The sequence below is a fragment of the Podarcis muralis genome, chromosome 15 (assembly GCF_964188315.1).
Source record: "Podarcis muralis chromosome 15, rPodMur119.hap1.1, whole genome shotgun sequence".
In the NCBI taxonomy this organism is placed as follows: Eukaryota; Metazoa; Chordata; class Lepidosauria; order Squamata; family Lacertidae; genus Podarcis; species Podarcis muralis.
In genome coordinates this window covers 37863036-37877734 of record NC_135669.1, presented here as the reverse complement: position 1 = coordinate 37877734, position 14699 = coordinate 37863036, and the positions used below count along the sequence as shown (strand labels likewise).

The following is a 14699-nucleotide window of genomic DNA, read 5'->3' as shown; positions in this document are numbered from 1 at the left end:
TTTAAAATTCTGACCCTGCTTCAGATTCAAAGGAGCCACACACCTGCTAATAGCCTCTACACCAGGCTTCCTCAAACTCAGCCCTCCAGATGTTTTGAGACTACAACTCCCATCATCCCTGACGACTGGTCCTGCTAGCTAGAGATCATGGGAGTTGTAGGCCAAAAACACCTGGAGGGGCGAGTTTGAGGAAGCCTGCTCTACACTCTTGGGATGATAGCTGCAGCCCTTCCTTGTCTGGGCAACATTATGAAAGGGGGTACGAAGGAGGCAGCAAGGGCTTATGGGGAAAGGGACAAGATTTCCCAGTGCCTGGCATGCACTGGCAGCCATTGGCAACATCCCACTTGCTAGAAGGAACTCCCTCCCTTCATTCCATCACACCTGGAGCATCGAGGAAGAAAAGTGAGTGAATGGGTTAGGAAAGAAGAACTTGAAATTCTTCCCTGGTGCAGATTTTTAACCAAACTGAAGATGAACTTTCAGGACTCAGATTGCTGGCCTCCTAATACTGAAGTTCCAAGCCAGGTAATACAAAATCTGGAGACACTGCAAATTTCTAGATGTCGCTTGTAGGACATTTCCTGATTTGATCTGCAGATCAGTAGAAGACCCTCAGGATCAGACCCTGAGTGGATAGAGAAATGATGTGCAGCTGCTGCAAAGGAGAGAAGGCCCACATCTCCTCATCTCTCTTCCCAATCACTGAGACTGTCAATGAGAAGTGGGGCAAGTGGGGAAACCGGCCACAATGAATTCATGTTTCACATTTTGTGGTCACAGACATAGAGTTCTGGCCAAAGAGAACTGTAAGAGCCAGCCTATGACACACAACCAGCAACAGATGCTTGATGCTAACTAGGCTGATTTAGGGCCCAGAACAGCCAGGCGTCTCAGATCAAAGCCTGCCACACAACAGTTTGATTTAGTGCAGAGATTTACTACCACCTTTTATTTCATGATAACCCTTTATATTATGAGCTTTTAATGATGTTGCATTTACAGCTACGGGAAATTTCCTATCAAGCTGCCAGGCAGCTATAAAAGGCTTAAGCAGAAAACGCTTGTAAAACCTCTTATTACCACCAATCCTGGGCATTTAGGGAAAACTTAACAAGCACTTACATGGGTAGTTGAAGAACAGCACAGAAAACTAATCAGAACCAATAAGGAGGAGGATTTTCAAAATTGCTCAGGGTTGTGCAAATCTCATTTGAAATCACCCATTAGTTTCTCTGCTGCTACAAGTAAAGCACTCTTTAACCAAATCCTGACTAGATGGAACGCCCACTCAGTGGATGATGCTGAATCCTGCCCCTTTAGCCCCACCAGCTGCATTTCCATTTACCTGAATATCTGTAATGTCCCAGAAAAATTAAACTGGCAGCTTCACCGAAGCACCAACATAGCTGCCCCTGCCTAAAAAGTCCATGGCACCCACAGCTCCAGCTTCCCTGTCTTCATACCAAATCCCTCCCACTTTGTGGCTTGGTTCAGCAACCTTCCACATGACGGAACCGCAGGGTGGCTCCTCAAGGTCCAGGCAGGCTGCCCGATTGGTGGGTTTTTGTTCCCCCTTGTGGTGACTGTGAGACCATCTGAATGTCTGTCTCTGCAGAAAGATGGTGGCTGTTAACTCCTTAGGAATCTTCACCTGGAAACTGGAGCTCCTGAGGGGGTACTTCAAGTCTCACACTATGAGGCTTTTGGGTAGCTGCAGTCTCTCCTCAGCCTTGGCACCACAAGGCTTAAAGTCAAGAACCCCTGGTGGCTGGGTTAGTGGGAGTGAGGGGCTCCTCCCTTGGGAAAGAACCTAGTGGTGAGTCTTGTGTTTCTCAGCCCAACCTTTCCTCTTCCACCCATAGTCCCCCCCCAAGCTTAGGGCCATTTAAGTCTGCTTTGTGTACCTGCCCTTCATTGGGCTCATGCATGCCAGCTGTGCTCCCATCTGCCACCAGACTGGTGTGTGAGAGACACCCTTACTGTCTGCTGTTGGATCTGTCACTGGTACCTCAGCACTGTTCCTGATGAGCCCAGCTGCACAATGGGCGCAGCAGAGACAATTACAGTGGCCTTAAGGGAGCAATCAGCACTGAAGATGCTAAGGGAGGGGATCAAGTCCTGGAAGTTTTTTGTTTGCTTTTAAACTTAAAGCTAAAAACTCCAAAAGGGGACCTGGAACATCCCTGAGTTGGTGGGAGGTCCCAACTTCCCCCTCTTCCCAGTGAGATGACTACCTGTGAGATTTTAGTAGGGCAACCAAACTTCTTCCCAACCATTTCAACAGCTCAGCATTTAATAATGTTGCTGTCACGCCTTGGAAGTAACTGGTTAAACATCTGTTCAACCTGGTATACAATACTCTAAGTCAAAATACCAGCAAATGTGACTGGGCTAATCCAGGGCATTTCAGGACAGCCTGAAGCCAGTCATGTGACAACATAAAATCCTCCCCTTGTCACGGCAGGGTGAAAGAGGGAGAGGGAAACATTCAAATGTGTGTATTTTTAAGTGTTTTAATTTTTATTCATGAATGACCAGCTGAGTGGGGAAGCCTTATCGTTACAAGGCTCAGGAGAGACAGACTTTCCCCAATGCTACGCTTGTGGAGAATGCTGCCTATGGACTGAAAAACGGCTGGGGAAGATCTTCTGTCTGAAACCCAGTGTAGGCAATACTGAGCTGGATGGACCAATGATCTGACTTGCTAGAAGACAGCTTCCTGAATTCCTATGATGCCCACGCTGCATGGAGACAGGAAGATGAAGACCAGCCTAATCTATCCTGCATAACAGAGTGATGTGGATTGGTAGTTCTCTGGTCCAGGAATTAAATAGATGGCATGTTCTGGATAGAGTCGCACCTAACTTGAAAGAACAGATTTGTAGTCTAGAGGTGCTCCTGGAGCCAACTATTTTAACTGGAAGCCTGAGTGACCTTTGTGCAAGGAGTGCCTACTATTAGCTTTGGCTGTTCCTAGATAGTAATCCTCACTCTTAATAGCCTCCTGACTGGAGGACTGTGATGTGCTCTATGTAAGGCTACCCTTGAAGATTGTCCAGAAGCTGCCAACTAGTCCAGAATGCAGCTGTAAGACTGCTGACTACTACCAATAGGCAGGACCATAGAATGTAAGTCCTAAAGAACCTGTACTAGTTGTCTATATGCTTCTGATCCTAATTCAGAGACTTGGAAGGAACCCTAAGGGTCGTCCAAACCCCTGCAATCACAGCTAAAGAATTCCTGACAGGTAGCCATCCAATCTCTGCTTAAAAACCTCCAAGGAAGCAGAGTCCTTCATAGATAGTCCATTCTACTGCTAAACAGGTCTTAATATCAGAAAGTTCTTCCTAGTGTTTAGCCAGAATCTCCTTTGTTGTAATTTGAATCCATTGCATCAGGTCCTACCGTCTGGAGTAGCTTGCTCCATCATCCACATGACAACCCTTAAGAGATCTGAAGAAGGCTATCATATCCCCTCTCAGTCTTTTCTTCTCTAAACTAATTCAACATGTTAACCTTGCCATATAATAAAGCCTTTTACCTTAAAACCCAAATTCCTGAAGGATCACCTTTCTGTCAACCTGCTCATGTACTGAGATCAGATTGAGAGGTTCTTCTCGTAGTTCCACCATAAGGGAAAGTGCATGGCATGTTGGCACAAGAAAGACCATTCAGAGAGGATTCTGGTATTGAACCTACTTGAGTTTCGGTGCCTGTTAAAGAGGAATCTTTTTTTTTTTAATCCAGGCTTTTGGAGGAGGTTAGGCAATGTGGCCAGCTGCTATTTGTATGCTCACCTGCTACACTAGTATTGTATGCTGTACTAAGGATGGCTTGAGTGGCTATTTTAAGTTTATATTGTTTGATGTTTGATGTTCTGCTGTAACCTGTCCTGGTACAATGAAGGGAAGGCTTACAAATTTAAATAAATAAAGAGAAATGGCAGCAGCTGGTCCCTCCCTCCTCCTGCCATCATGGTTTGCAAACAACTTCTTGAATGCCCACCATGTTCTGTTTTCACAAATTTGTGCCAAAGAGAAACAAAAGTTTTTGAACTGATTAAAGAACAGGAGGCGGGTAGAAGTGTGTGTGTGTGTGCACGCGCACATGTTTATGGAGGGCATCCAGGCTGTGCCATATCATTTCACACTGATGAAAATTAAAATGGAAGGGCCTGGCGAATGATAATTAAACTCACTCTGGCTGATTTAATATGCACTTTGGAAGGGGGGGATGTTTTATGCCATGCAGATGTTGCCGGCACCTTTTGGGTAAACAAAGTGGGTACAGAGCTGGAAGGATTAGGTCACAATTTGAAGAGCTAAGCATGAGCTGGGGGGAAAGGGGGGGGGGGAGGAACAGATCAAGTGCTGCAAACCAAAGCAGACTGCCATTGTTTGCTAGCCAGAGGAAAGGCTGCAGATCACAATAAGGTCAGAATCCCCAGGGAAGTTGCCCTTTGCAAGCCAGCCCAACTGAAATCAACATAGATGGTCGTGCTCTTTGTGCTACTGCCACAAATTTCAGTGATGCTTGTGCAGGAGACCTTTGTCCCGGGTGTGTAGGACTCAGACATCTTTTCCTAAGGGAGTGCTTCCACTATGTGGAAAGCACATCACCCCAATGGTCCAGATGCAGAATCTTGTCCCTGGGAAAACGTATAGCTGGGAGATTTAAAAGCAAACGAAGAGCCCTGCTGGATCAGATCACCAAACCCAGATGCTCCTGGGAAGCCCACTAACATGCCAATAAGGAAATAGCTGTCTGTGCCACTAAACATTTCCCTTTTTGTGCCATTAAACATGAAGGAGCCATGAAGCTCTGAATCTGAGTAGACACATATAGACTAATAATTCAAATAGTGGTCAAATTTCTCTTTTAAAACTATCTAAGCTAGTGGGTGATGTCCTGTCTTGCATTAGTGAATTCCCTAAGGGAATGATGCCCTGTGTGAAGAAAGTCTCCCTTGTGTCTGTCCTGACCCTACTGCCAGTTAGTTCCATTTGATGACCTCCTGTTCTAGTATTATAAGACAAGGAGAATGTGATGTTTATACCAGAAAGGTCAGAAACACTGTTCAGCAGATACCTATGCAATAACATTTTATCTACCATTCAAAGTAAAAATGAATGCTGCATGTAGTCCTGGTTGCCCCATCTCAAAAGGGATATACCACAGCTGGCAAAGGTCAACCAAAACAATCAAGTGGGTGCAATCCAGATGTTCTTGGACTACAATTTCCATCAGCCCCTATCATGTTCAGTCATGATGGGTCTCTTGTAGGCCTGTAGCATCTGGAGAGTGCCAGGTTGGGGAAGATTGGGCTAAATCATTTGAGGACTTTAGCTTAGGGGAAAAAGGACTAAGGATGCATCCGAAGACTGATGTTAATACAATTATCAATGACAAGTTGAATTGTTTTCCTTTTTCATTCCCTTGTTACTTTGTTAACTTACGATTTTTAAAATTCCACCCGTGATCTTTTTTTAAAGCAAAATGTAAAGGCCAAACTCTTCTGTGCTCAAGAGCTGGAGCACAGGTGTGGCCCTTTAAAACAAAAACAAGAGTATCTACTCCCCCTCCCCCCAAAAAGCATTCCAAGGGGATGGAAATTTGGGTCACAGTCATCACCAATGTTATTAAAGCACTAAAATGTATTACTTTTTTCATTATCTGGAAAGGCTCCTGCTCTCCCAAAGTTCAACACAAAAACAGAAGCAAGGTCACTGTTTTGCCCAAGCTATGACCTTTAAAAGAAATGCGTGTTCAAGGTGGTTTTTGTCTTGTGAATTTTAATTATTCTTCATCTGTGCGATGGATGCGTCTTTCAGTCCGTTTGTGCTGCCATTTCATTTTGCTTGCATGGGATCCAGGGATCATGTTAGTGAAAATACACACATTTTACCTGTCATACCTGTCTGCATGGTGGGGGAACGTGACACAAACTGAAAGCAGTGGTAAACTGTATGCACAAATCCAGTTGAACCTTTCCATTTTTGCAAAGTGCCTTTAAACTCAGATTAAAGTCATGTTTCTAAAACAAGTCAAACTAACTGTGGTTGAGTTAAAAATACTTTCCACCACCCTGGTATAGACTTAAAATTCCTTTTCCAATTTTTTATTTGCGGAATAAAATGACAGTGGTGCCACTGATGTGACCCAGCTAAGGTGGGGTGTCATTCAATTGTGGGGTTTGAGCTGTACACCAATACAACCAAGAATGCTCTCTGTCGTGGACCATAATGATTCAGTAAGTAAGTAAGTAAGTAAGTAAGTAAGTAAGTAAGTAAGTAAGTAATAGATTAAAGTCTCATCGGAACTGCAGTCTGACACATTTCACAAATTTTGATGAAACCTGCAACTTTCAGAACTAAATAAGTTTTTGGGGTCCTACCCAGGGTTGAACACAGCTAAGTCAGGATGTAAAAACTCCATTTGATCACCCTCTTCATTTACTCATTTTATGTGTGTGCACATTCATGCATGGACACCCCAACACTGCAGACAGGTCTAGCTTGGCCAAACTAGGGCAGATTTCATGAGCTGAGAAAAACTAGCACCTAAATAATTTTATGGTCAGAGCCCTGCAAAATTAGGCATGAAGTGAAGGAAGGCCTCAGCAATGTTGTACTCTTATTCTTGCATGTGATTTGCGTTAATGTGAATTGCGTGTCATTCTTTTTTAGAGAGACAGGTGGCAAACTGCAGTGGATGGACAAATTGCATTTATTTTACAGTAGAGTGCTACTCACTCCCATGTGTTAAAAAAACAAACAACCCCAACAATTCATCGAAAAACACTGTTCAAATACCTTCCAGAATAGACCTGGAAACCAAGAGCTTGTCCACGATTGATCTGAGCTTCCTTCTGCGTATTTCTTTATTTATGAATTCAGTGCGTTTTTCGTCATCCCAGTCTCTAAAACAGGGATGGTTAACCCATGGCCTGCAGGATGTATCCAGCCCAAAAGAGGTTCTTTGGTGCCCCTTAGACCTCCTTTCCCCAGATAGTCCTTTTTCACTAACTGCTCCATCCCCTGCTGTGTTTCTGTGATGCAAAACCTTCATTGTGGCTCTCCAAGGACCCAGACCACCAATTTGTTCATTGAAATGTTACCATTATCTTTTAAAAATAAAATAAAAACTATACTTCCAGTCCCCTGCTGTGATGCCAAAAGGTTTTGTGGCACTGCCCCCCCAACCAACTGACCTTAATAACAAAATGACACAAAAACTTTTGACCACCCCCACTTTGATGTGTGACTCTCAGTATGGGTTTACTATGAGTCAACATGGCCCATTTTCAGTCTGAAAAAGTTAGCTGCTGTTGCTCTAAAATATTCTTGTGCCCATGAAGCCTATTCTTGTTTAACATGGACAGCTAGGATGCTCAGAGGTCAGCATGGCCCATTCTTTGTGCTGTCATAACAAAAAAGATACAACCCACCAGTAATCTACATATTCCCATTGCTTTTATACTTTCATTTAAATATATTGAACTAAAATGCAACATTTAATCTGCAGCAAAACTTTGAAGCATGCTGAAAAGAGGTGCCATGCTTTTTACTAACTTATGTATTATTTCATTACATTGTTATTGGTACTGGTTATTTGGTGCAACCAAATTGAAAGTGCAAGCTAAGAGAGCAAAAACACAGCTTGTCTATTGTAACAATTTATTATCACTTTTTCTACCTTTTCTACAAGGATTTTTTTTTACCAAAAAAGAAAAGCAAAGAAAAGCACAGATGAACTACTTACAAAAGAAACCAAAGGAATTAAGAAAAGAAAAAAATCATACAACAGTTAAATGTCTGCAAAATCATGCATTCTAGGACAAGATCACAAATGCAAAGCAAATAATAGCAAAAAACCCTCCCCCGCAAAATAATAATTAAAAAAGCCATACAGATTTCAAAAGCCATAGCTTGCAAAAAAGGTAAAAAAGAGAAAAACTAAACAGTTATTACATCAAGCACCATTATTAAATGAACAGCACAACTCCGATTGCAGTGACTTTGACATTTTAAACAAGTGAATTAAACATATATTTAAAAATGCATCGCAGTCCTACTGTAAGCATGCAGCCAATTTCTCACAAACTTAGGAAATAAGTAGAAGGGCCTGTTTTCTTTGTTGCATTATCAATATAGGAAGGTGCCCAGACTTGTCATACAGCTGGAAAGCCAATTCCCATGGAAGTCTCAAAGCCACAGAGCAGTGACAGTGAGGCCCAGCTGTCTGAACTGCAGGCAGCGGCTCACAAAACAGAATGCTCCTTCGGTCTCTGGACACAGAGAGCTAGCATGTCAGGAGGAAGGCTAGGTTGGAACTCAGACATCCAGGTTTCTATGAGCAGGGAATGCCCCTGTGCAAAGGATTCTATCACGGCAGCCCTGACCTAATGTCTGAAGGTGGTAAGCCCCTTGCACAGATGGACCACCCACCTCAAGGACCAACCAGGCCTCATCAATCACAACAACTGAGATTAGTCTGCCAAATTGGCTGCCAGCAGTTCACTCAATTAAGCCTGGGAAGGGCTGGGCTGTTGCTAACCAGGAAACATGTCATGATGATACCACACCATGACCTGGCATCAGGGATTCTGCTTTTGGCAGCAAATCGGTGTCAGTCGTACGATGAACACCAAGGTCCATGAGTTGATTGGCAAGGCAGCTTCACATTTAAGAGGGAGCACAACTGAGTTCTCTAAGCAGAGCTCTTGGTCAGTTATTTGAACCAGCGTTTATGGTTTTTGTGGTGGTGTGGAGCAGGCCACAGCATAATGGCTACTGAAAGATCCATCCCAAACCAAAAGTGACCTCCAGCAACCGGATTAATTTTAATCAGATTCATCCTCCTCATTTGTCCAATAGCTGTAGCAACCCCCATTCTGAACGCCAACAAGGGATAGCTGCTGTTGCGTCTCAGAGGTGATGTATAGCAATAAATGCCAGCCGAAATCTCCTTCCGGACTTTTTAAGGTGGGTCAAACAGCACATCTCAGTGAAGACAAGAGAATTGTCCCTAAAAGTTTGTGAGAAATTGTAATGCCTTCACCCGCAGCCAACCCTGATGTGAGTTACATTCCATGTGGGTATTTAAAAAAAACAAACTCATACAAAGCAGGGGAACAAAAAGAAGGAAAAATCAAAAAACAGGAAAAAGATATGGAGATTTTCTTTTTTTAAAAAAATAGAGTCCAGTCAGCCAAAGGAGTCAGTAAGAGCAGCTTATTTTTTTCCAGTGGATACTGATATTAATGTACAGACCACCCAGGCTTTCTCTCTCTCACTCTCTCTCACTCTCTCTCATTAGCACTGCAGTAAACCCCGATTAATTTGTTATGCATCTTTAAGAACTAGTTGATAAAAATTATGTCTTGTGAAATCGGCAAATAGTCTGCAAAGTGAAATAAGAACAGAAATTAATAGATTAAACTGTAAAGATAAGTCCGAGAACTTTTTTAAAAAAGGGGAAACAGGATAGCGAGCAATTTCAATTGGTTTCAAAAAGCATAATGGGGGGTAAGGAAAGCTAGAAGTGCAGCCTAATCCCATCGATGTCTATTCAGAAGAAGGTCCCATTGAGTACAATGGGGCTTCCTCCCAAGTTGTATGCTGAGGATTGCGACCTTAGTTGTCAAAGTGTGTGGCATTCCTTCCACCTTCCCAGAAGGTGACAGACACCATTTCTTCCCATGAATTATTGAGCAAATGACAAGGTTTATATATTATATACTAAACGTGTATACCACTTTCTGACATGTTTTTTTTACAAAGCAGTTCACAATTCAAGCAATAAAACCACAACATAAAATAGCAATGAAATCAAATAAAAACAGGCAAGGTGACACATTATAGAAAGGAGAGTCAAAACAAGCAAGGCTTAGGACTGCAGCATGAATAGTCACCTTAAAAAGGGGGAATGGTTCCCCCCCCCCATGCCTCCTAAAGGCACATGGAAGGAAGAAAGAGGGAAAGAGAGAGAGATGGACAGGCAGACAGGTGATGTTCCACCATTTGGAGGTCATGGATTTGGGAGCCACTTCTCTTAATTTTTCAGGAGGAAGGGTATTTGCAAGAGGCCCTGCTCCTCTGATCTTGATACCCTGGGAGAGGGTTGTATCAGGGGTAAGCTTTCAAGTGACCAGGGCCTACCTAGACCAAGTAGGGCTTAAACATCAACGGCAATGTCTTCAGCTGTGCCAAGAAAACTACTTATAGCCACCAGTGCAAATGTAACACAGCCCCAGGAGACACTCCGTGTCAAGAGTCCAGCCAATGCCATTGTGGACCACTTGTAAGTCAACTTCATGCAAAGGATATTAGAGGAGCTTTGCCAAGAGGTTATCGAGGTGAATTATGAAGACACCGCCACACGTAAAGCTTGAAAAAAAATTCTGGCCATATAGCCAGAAGCAACTCCCAAGAAGCAACCAGAAACACCCCCTCAAAGCTGCGGATCTATTCCTTCTATAGAATGGCTACTCATTAAGGTGCAGACTGACCAGTTGCCTACTTCCAGATGGTGATCCACCTATTGCCAATAATCATTTGTTGCTGCCCTGACTCTGTAGACCTCTGCTCAAGAATGCCACAATTGCAAGGATTTGAGGAAAAGGGAAAGGGCAGCTGGGTTTACTCCAGATCCAAACATCACCTCTTTCCAGTGGTTTCATGCAGACGTTTAGTACCAGAGCAGACAGAACAGAGCCCTATGGACAGCCCCAACAGATACCTCCACTTGAATAGCGCTAGAGTCCATCTTTCTCTCTGTTTCCTGAAACTAACGCAAAAGTCAGGTGTAGGACCCCTGCGAGGCAGCGTTCCCTATTCCCAATCTTGTCGGATATTCCAGAAGGACACTACAGTGAATGGTACCGACAGATCCTGAAAAGTAGAGAATCAATAGTATCACACTTCCTCTGCCCCCCCCCCCCATGCAGTAAAGGGTGCTTACATGGCCAAGACTATTTTTGCCACAAAGCCAGGCCTGAAAACAGATTAAATGTGTCCAGATAATCTAAGAGCATTTGGAGATGACCAACCACATGATCACCTTCCCCAATAAATTAAGATTAGAGGCACCTCACCAGAAACTGGTAAGCACTGGAGAGTACTTCTCCCTGCGAAGAAGAGCCTATAAGCCTGACAGTTTCAGACACTACTTCACCGCAAGCAGGTATCAAGCACTGAGGAAGATGAATTCAGAGCACAAGTGGTTATTTCAACAGCCCCAAAGACCTTTTCCACATCCTTAGTCCTCAATAATGGAAACTCATCCAAGCAATAAGAGGCAGCCAATGACTCCTGGGGTAGAGACTGTCACCCCTGAGAAGGCCAAGTTGACACAGATGCCAGAGATTTTATCCAAAAGTTATTTTAAAAACATGCCACAGAGGCGACATCATAAAGAAAGCAAAATGGCTGCAGCTAAAACAAACAAACAACCTCCCCCCAAAAGAAACCCACGTTCCCCTCTACTCAAATAATGAAAACAAACACGCATAATGGAACAGGTGGATTGCGGCATTGTTTCACCTGACAAGAGTAAATATCACATTACCATGCAGTGTCAACTGGCATTTTATTTGCTTAAAAAGCAAGCAAACAAAAAGCAAATTTGAAAGAAAGCACTTAGTGGTGAGTCTGCTGGTATCAAAATATAAAAACAAACGGCAGTCCCGGGTTCTCTGCAATTGTAACTTAACAGCATAATATTTCAGTTTAATGCAAGGCAGACCTAGCAATGCCTCAGGGTAAGCGGACGTTTCTTAGTTTAGTTAAGAACCATACTATTTTTATAACATCAATGGGTCTACTCTTAACTTTTTTGGGGAGAAAACCCATACTATATTTAGGTTCCATACTGTTAACAGGTGGTGCGGGTGGCGCTGTGGTCTAAACCACAGAGCCTAGGGCTTGCCGATCGGAAGGTCGGCGGTTCGAATCCCCATGACAGGGTGAGCTCCCGTTGCTCGGTCCCTGCTCCTGCCAACCTAGCAGTTCGAAAGGAAGTCAAAGTGCAAGTAGATAAATAGGTACCACTCTGGTGGGAAGGTAACTGGCGTTTCTGTGCGCTGCTCTGGTTTGCCAGAAGCGGCTTAGTCATGCTGGCCACATGACCCGGAAGCTGTCTGCAGACAAACGGCGGCTCCCTCAGCCAGTAAAGCAAAATGAGCGCCGCAACCCCAGCGTCATCTGCGACTGGACCTAATGGTAAGGGGTCCCTTACCTTTACTGTTAACAGGGACTGATGAAGGGACTGCACTGTAATGAATACTTCTGACACACAGTGAGAATGGTTAAAGAAAACCGCATCCAATCAAACCCAACTTTATTGTATCCTAGCAGTTGCTGTTTCTGAATAACCCCCAATTTACTTCCAAGGGACTTGGATGGCTCCAATCCTGCCTTATATCCTCTGGATATAAGGTTTAACAGTTGTGGGGGCCAGAAGCTTCCTTAATGTGCAGAGACCCGTTTGGAGACAGCCAGTCAAAATGTGTGTTCACCAATGACTCCCCCACTCCTCCCTGCAGGCTGACATCATGCTGATTTGGGAAGGCACTCCAAGCCAATAGGAATCAGCCCCTGGCTTTCTCCCCAGCTCCAAGCCAGCAGCAGCTCACACCTGTTTGTCATGTATGCTGCACATACATTTCATTTACACAGCATTTGCCCCCAGGTTAAATTAGCTCGTATCTTAAGGCTGACCCCAGAAGTAAAACTAGAAGCAGATACCAGTTATCCTCTGACAGACACATAATACATCCAGTTAGCTACATGCAGGCATGAATAACCTATTTCTGCTCTGTATCCCTCTCACATGGGTTCAAGCTTAAGTCCATTCCATCCTGTTTCTGAATGAATCTGTGGGTTTTTTCCTTAAACTGCACGACAATTCCCCTTATTTTTAATGCATTTATATTTTAATATGAACTGTGGTCCTTTTTTTAAAGCTGACAGCTGCATCATCAAGTCTGAAGAAATGCAGAAACCAAAGGAAACAACTGTGTCCTGACTTGATGTATCAAACCAGGAAGTGTAATTCTTGTCTGTTTGCTGAAAAATGTGAACCAAGCTAGATCCTTGAGTATTCCCAGCTAAAAGGCCTGTTGCAACGAAGCCTGCATAACAGAAACACACACTTATTGTACCCCTGCTTACCCTGTCTTCAGTTCCTTTCCCTTCCTCTATTGACTCACTTGTGTCTATTTTAGATGGTAAACTCCTTGAGGGAAGGCATCTGTCACCTCAGTCTTTGTAAAATGCCAGACACAGCATTGCTGCTGGCATACAAACAACAATAACGATACCATTTATTGGTGGCTGGTAGAAGATAGAGGAAATGGCAAGAATGAACAAAACCTAGAAGTCAGTGTCCAGAGTGGAGGAAAGGTGTGCAAGTGTCCTGCTGCCTCCCACCTAGTCCCAGGTCTGGGGACCACTGCCTGGATGCTGTGTCATTTAAACTGGCAGCATCCGACACATAGAAGCAGCTATGGTCAAGTCTTACTGACATCAACATCTCCCAGGGGAAATGGCGGGGATCTCAATTTTTGCCTTTTTTACTTACGCTCAGTAGGATGACAGACTTGGCCCAGCATAAACCAGACCCACTCACCCCTTTTTAGTAGTAGTACTTCTGGCAATTGCTTAACCAAATATTTACTGATCTTGGCTGCAATAGTGTCAAGCTGCATGAACAGACCAAGCAAAGGATCAACCAGGTTAATTGCCACAAAATATGGATTCCCAACTGTCCATGGTAGGCTAGCAGGCCAAGCTACCATCAGTGAGAGCTTCAATTTCACAGTAAATGCTCCGCTGGGTCACATTCAGCAGCTGATGCTGACAGCCACCAAGGCTAGAGCAGAAATATTTGGGTTTCTTTATTGCAAGCTGAGGAATCTGCACTTAAGTGATTTAAAAAAACAAAACACCTTTTATGCATCCACTGGTGTAAGAGTATGCAAGCTTTTAAAGATACACTGAACTTGTGGTCAGGCAGAATGAAAAGGTAATAGTTCTCAGTCAAGGCTAATGCAAAACATACCAACAAATCACAGTTGTTGTTTTAATGGAAACAGAACAAAATGGACAAGCTGATCATTTGGGCTTCTGAAAGCACCTTAACACCTCAGTTTCTAACCTAGTCTGTCCCACCACACACCTATGATCAATCTTTCCTCTACCCTCAATTTTCACAAAACAAGGAGTCAAACAGTAGTAATCTTCACTGACTTGTCCAAGATCACATAGGAACTTCCAAATGGGAGCAGAAGAGGATCCCCAGCAACATGCAGTTGGTACCATAACTATCATTACATTCACAACTGCATTGCAATGTACGGTACTGAAAATATGCAAAATAAGGTTACTGTTTGTGGCACTTCGGAGTATTCAACTCAGTGGCAGAACAAATGCTTTGCCTTTGGAGAGATCCTTTGGAGAGGGTCCTTTTGCAGCTTGGAATCCCTTTTTGTTTTAACCACTCTTAGCAACTGTGGGGGAAGAGATGGTGTTAGCCCCTTTCCTTCAGTGCCATTTCCCCCTCCGAAAATGATCCTATATCCGGCTGCTATTTGTCCTGTTCGGAGAAACTGATCTGCTCATGGGTCTCCATAATTTAATCTTGCCAGGGCCTAAAAGTGTTTGTGCAAGACATGGAAATGAAGACAGAAATGGTAG

The 14699-nt window shown here is 43.6% G+C and overlaps 1 protein-coding gene across 30 annotated transcripts in view; it reads right to left on the bottom strand.

The window, feature by feature from the left end:
• Nucleotides 1–14699, bottom strand: part of MSI2 (musashi RNA binding protein 2) — a 408902-nt gene that overhangs the window by 60228 nt on the left and 333975 nt on the right. The window contains exon 11 of one of the 30 annotated variants that reach the window (XM_028708036.2): nt 7663–9405. The exons of the other annotated variants lie outside the window; for them this stretch is intronic. Within the exon in view, the coding sequence (XP_028563869.1) occupies nt 9365–9405 (41 nt within the window). The 3' untranslated portion in view covers nt 7663–9364. Of the gene's footprint in view, nt 1–7662; nt 9406–14699 lie in introns of those variants that run through there. 30 annotated transcript variants of the gene reach the window in all.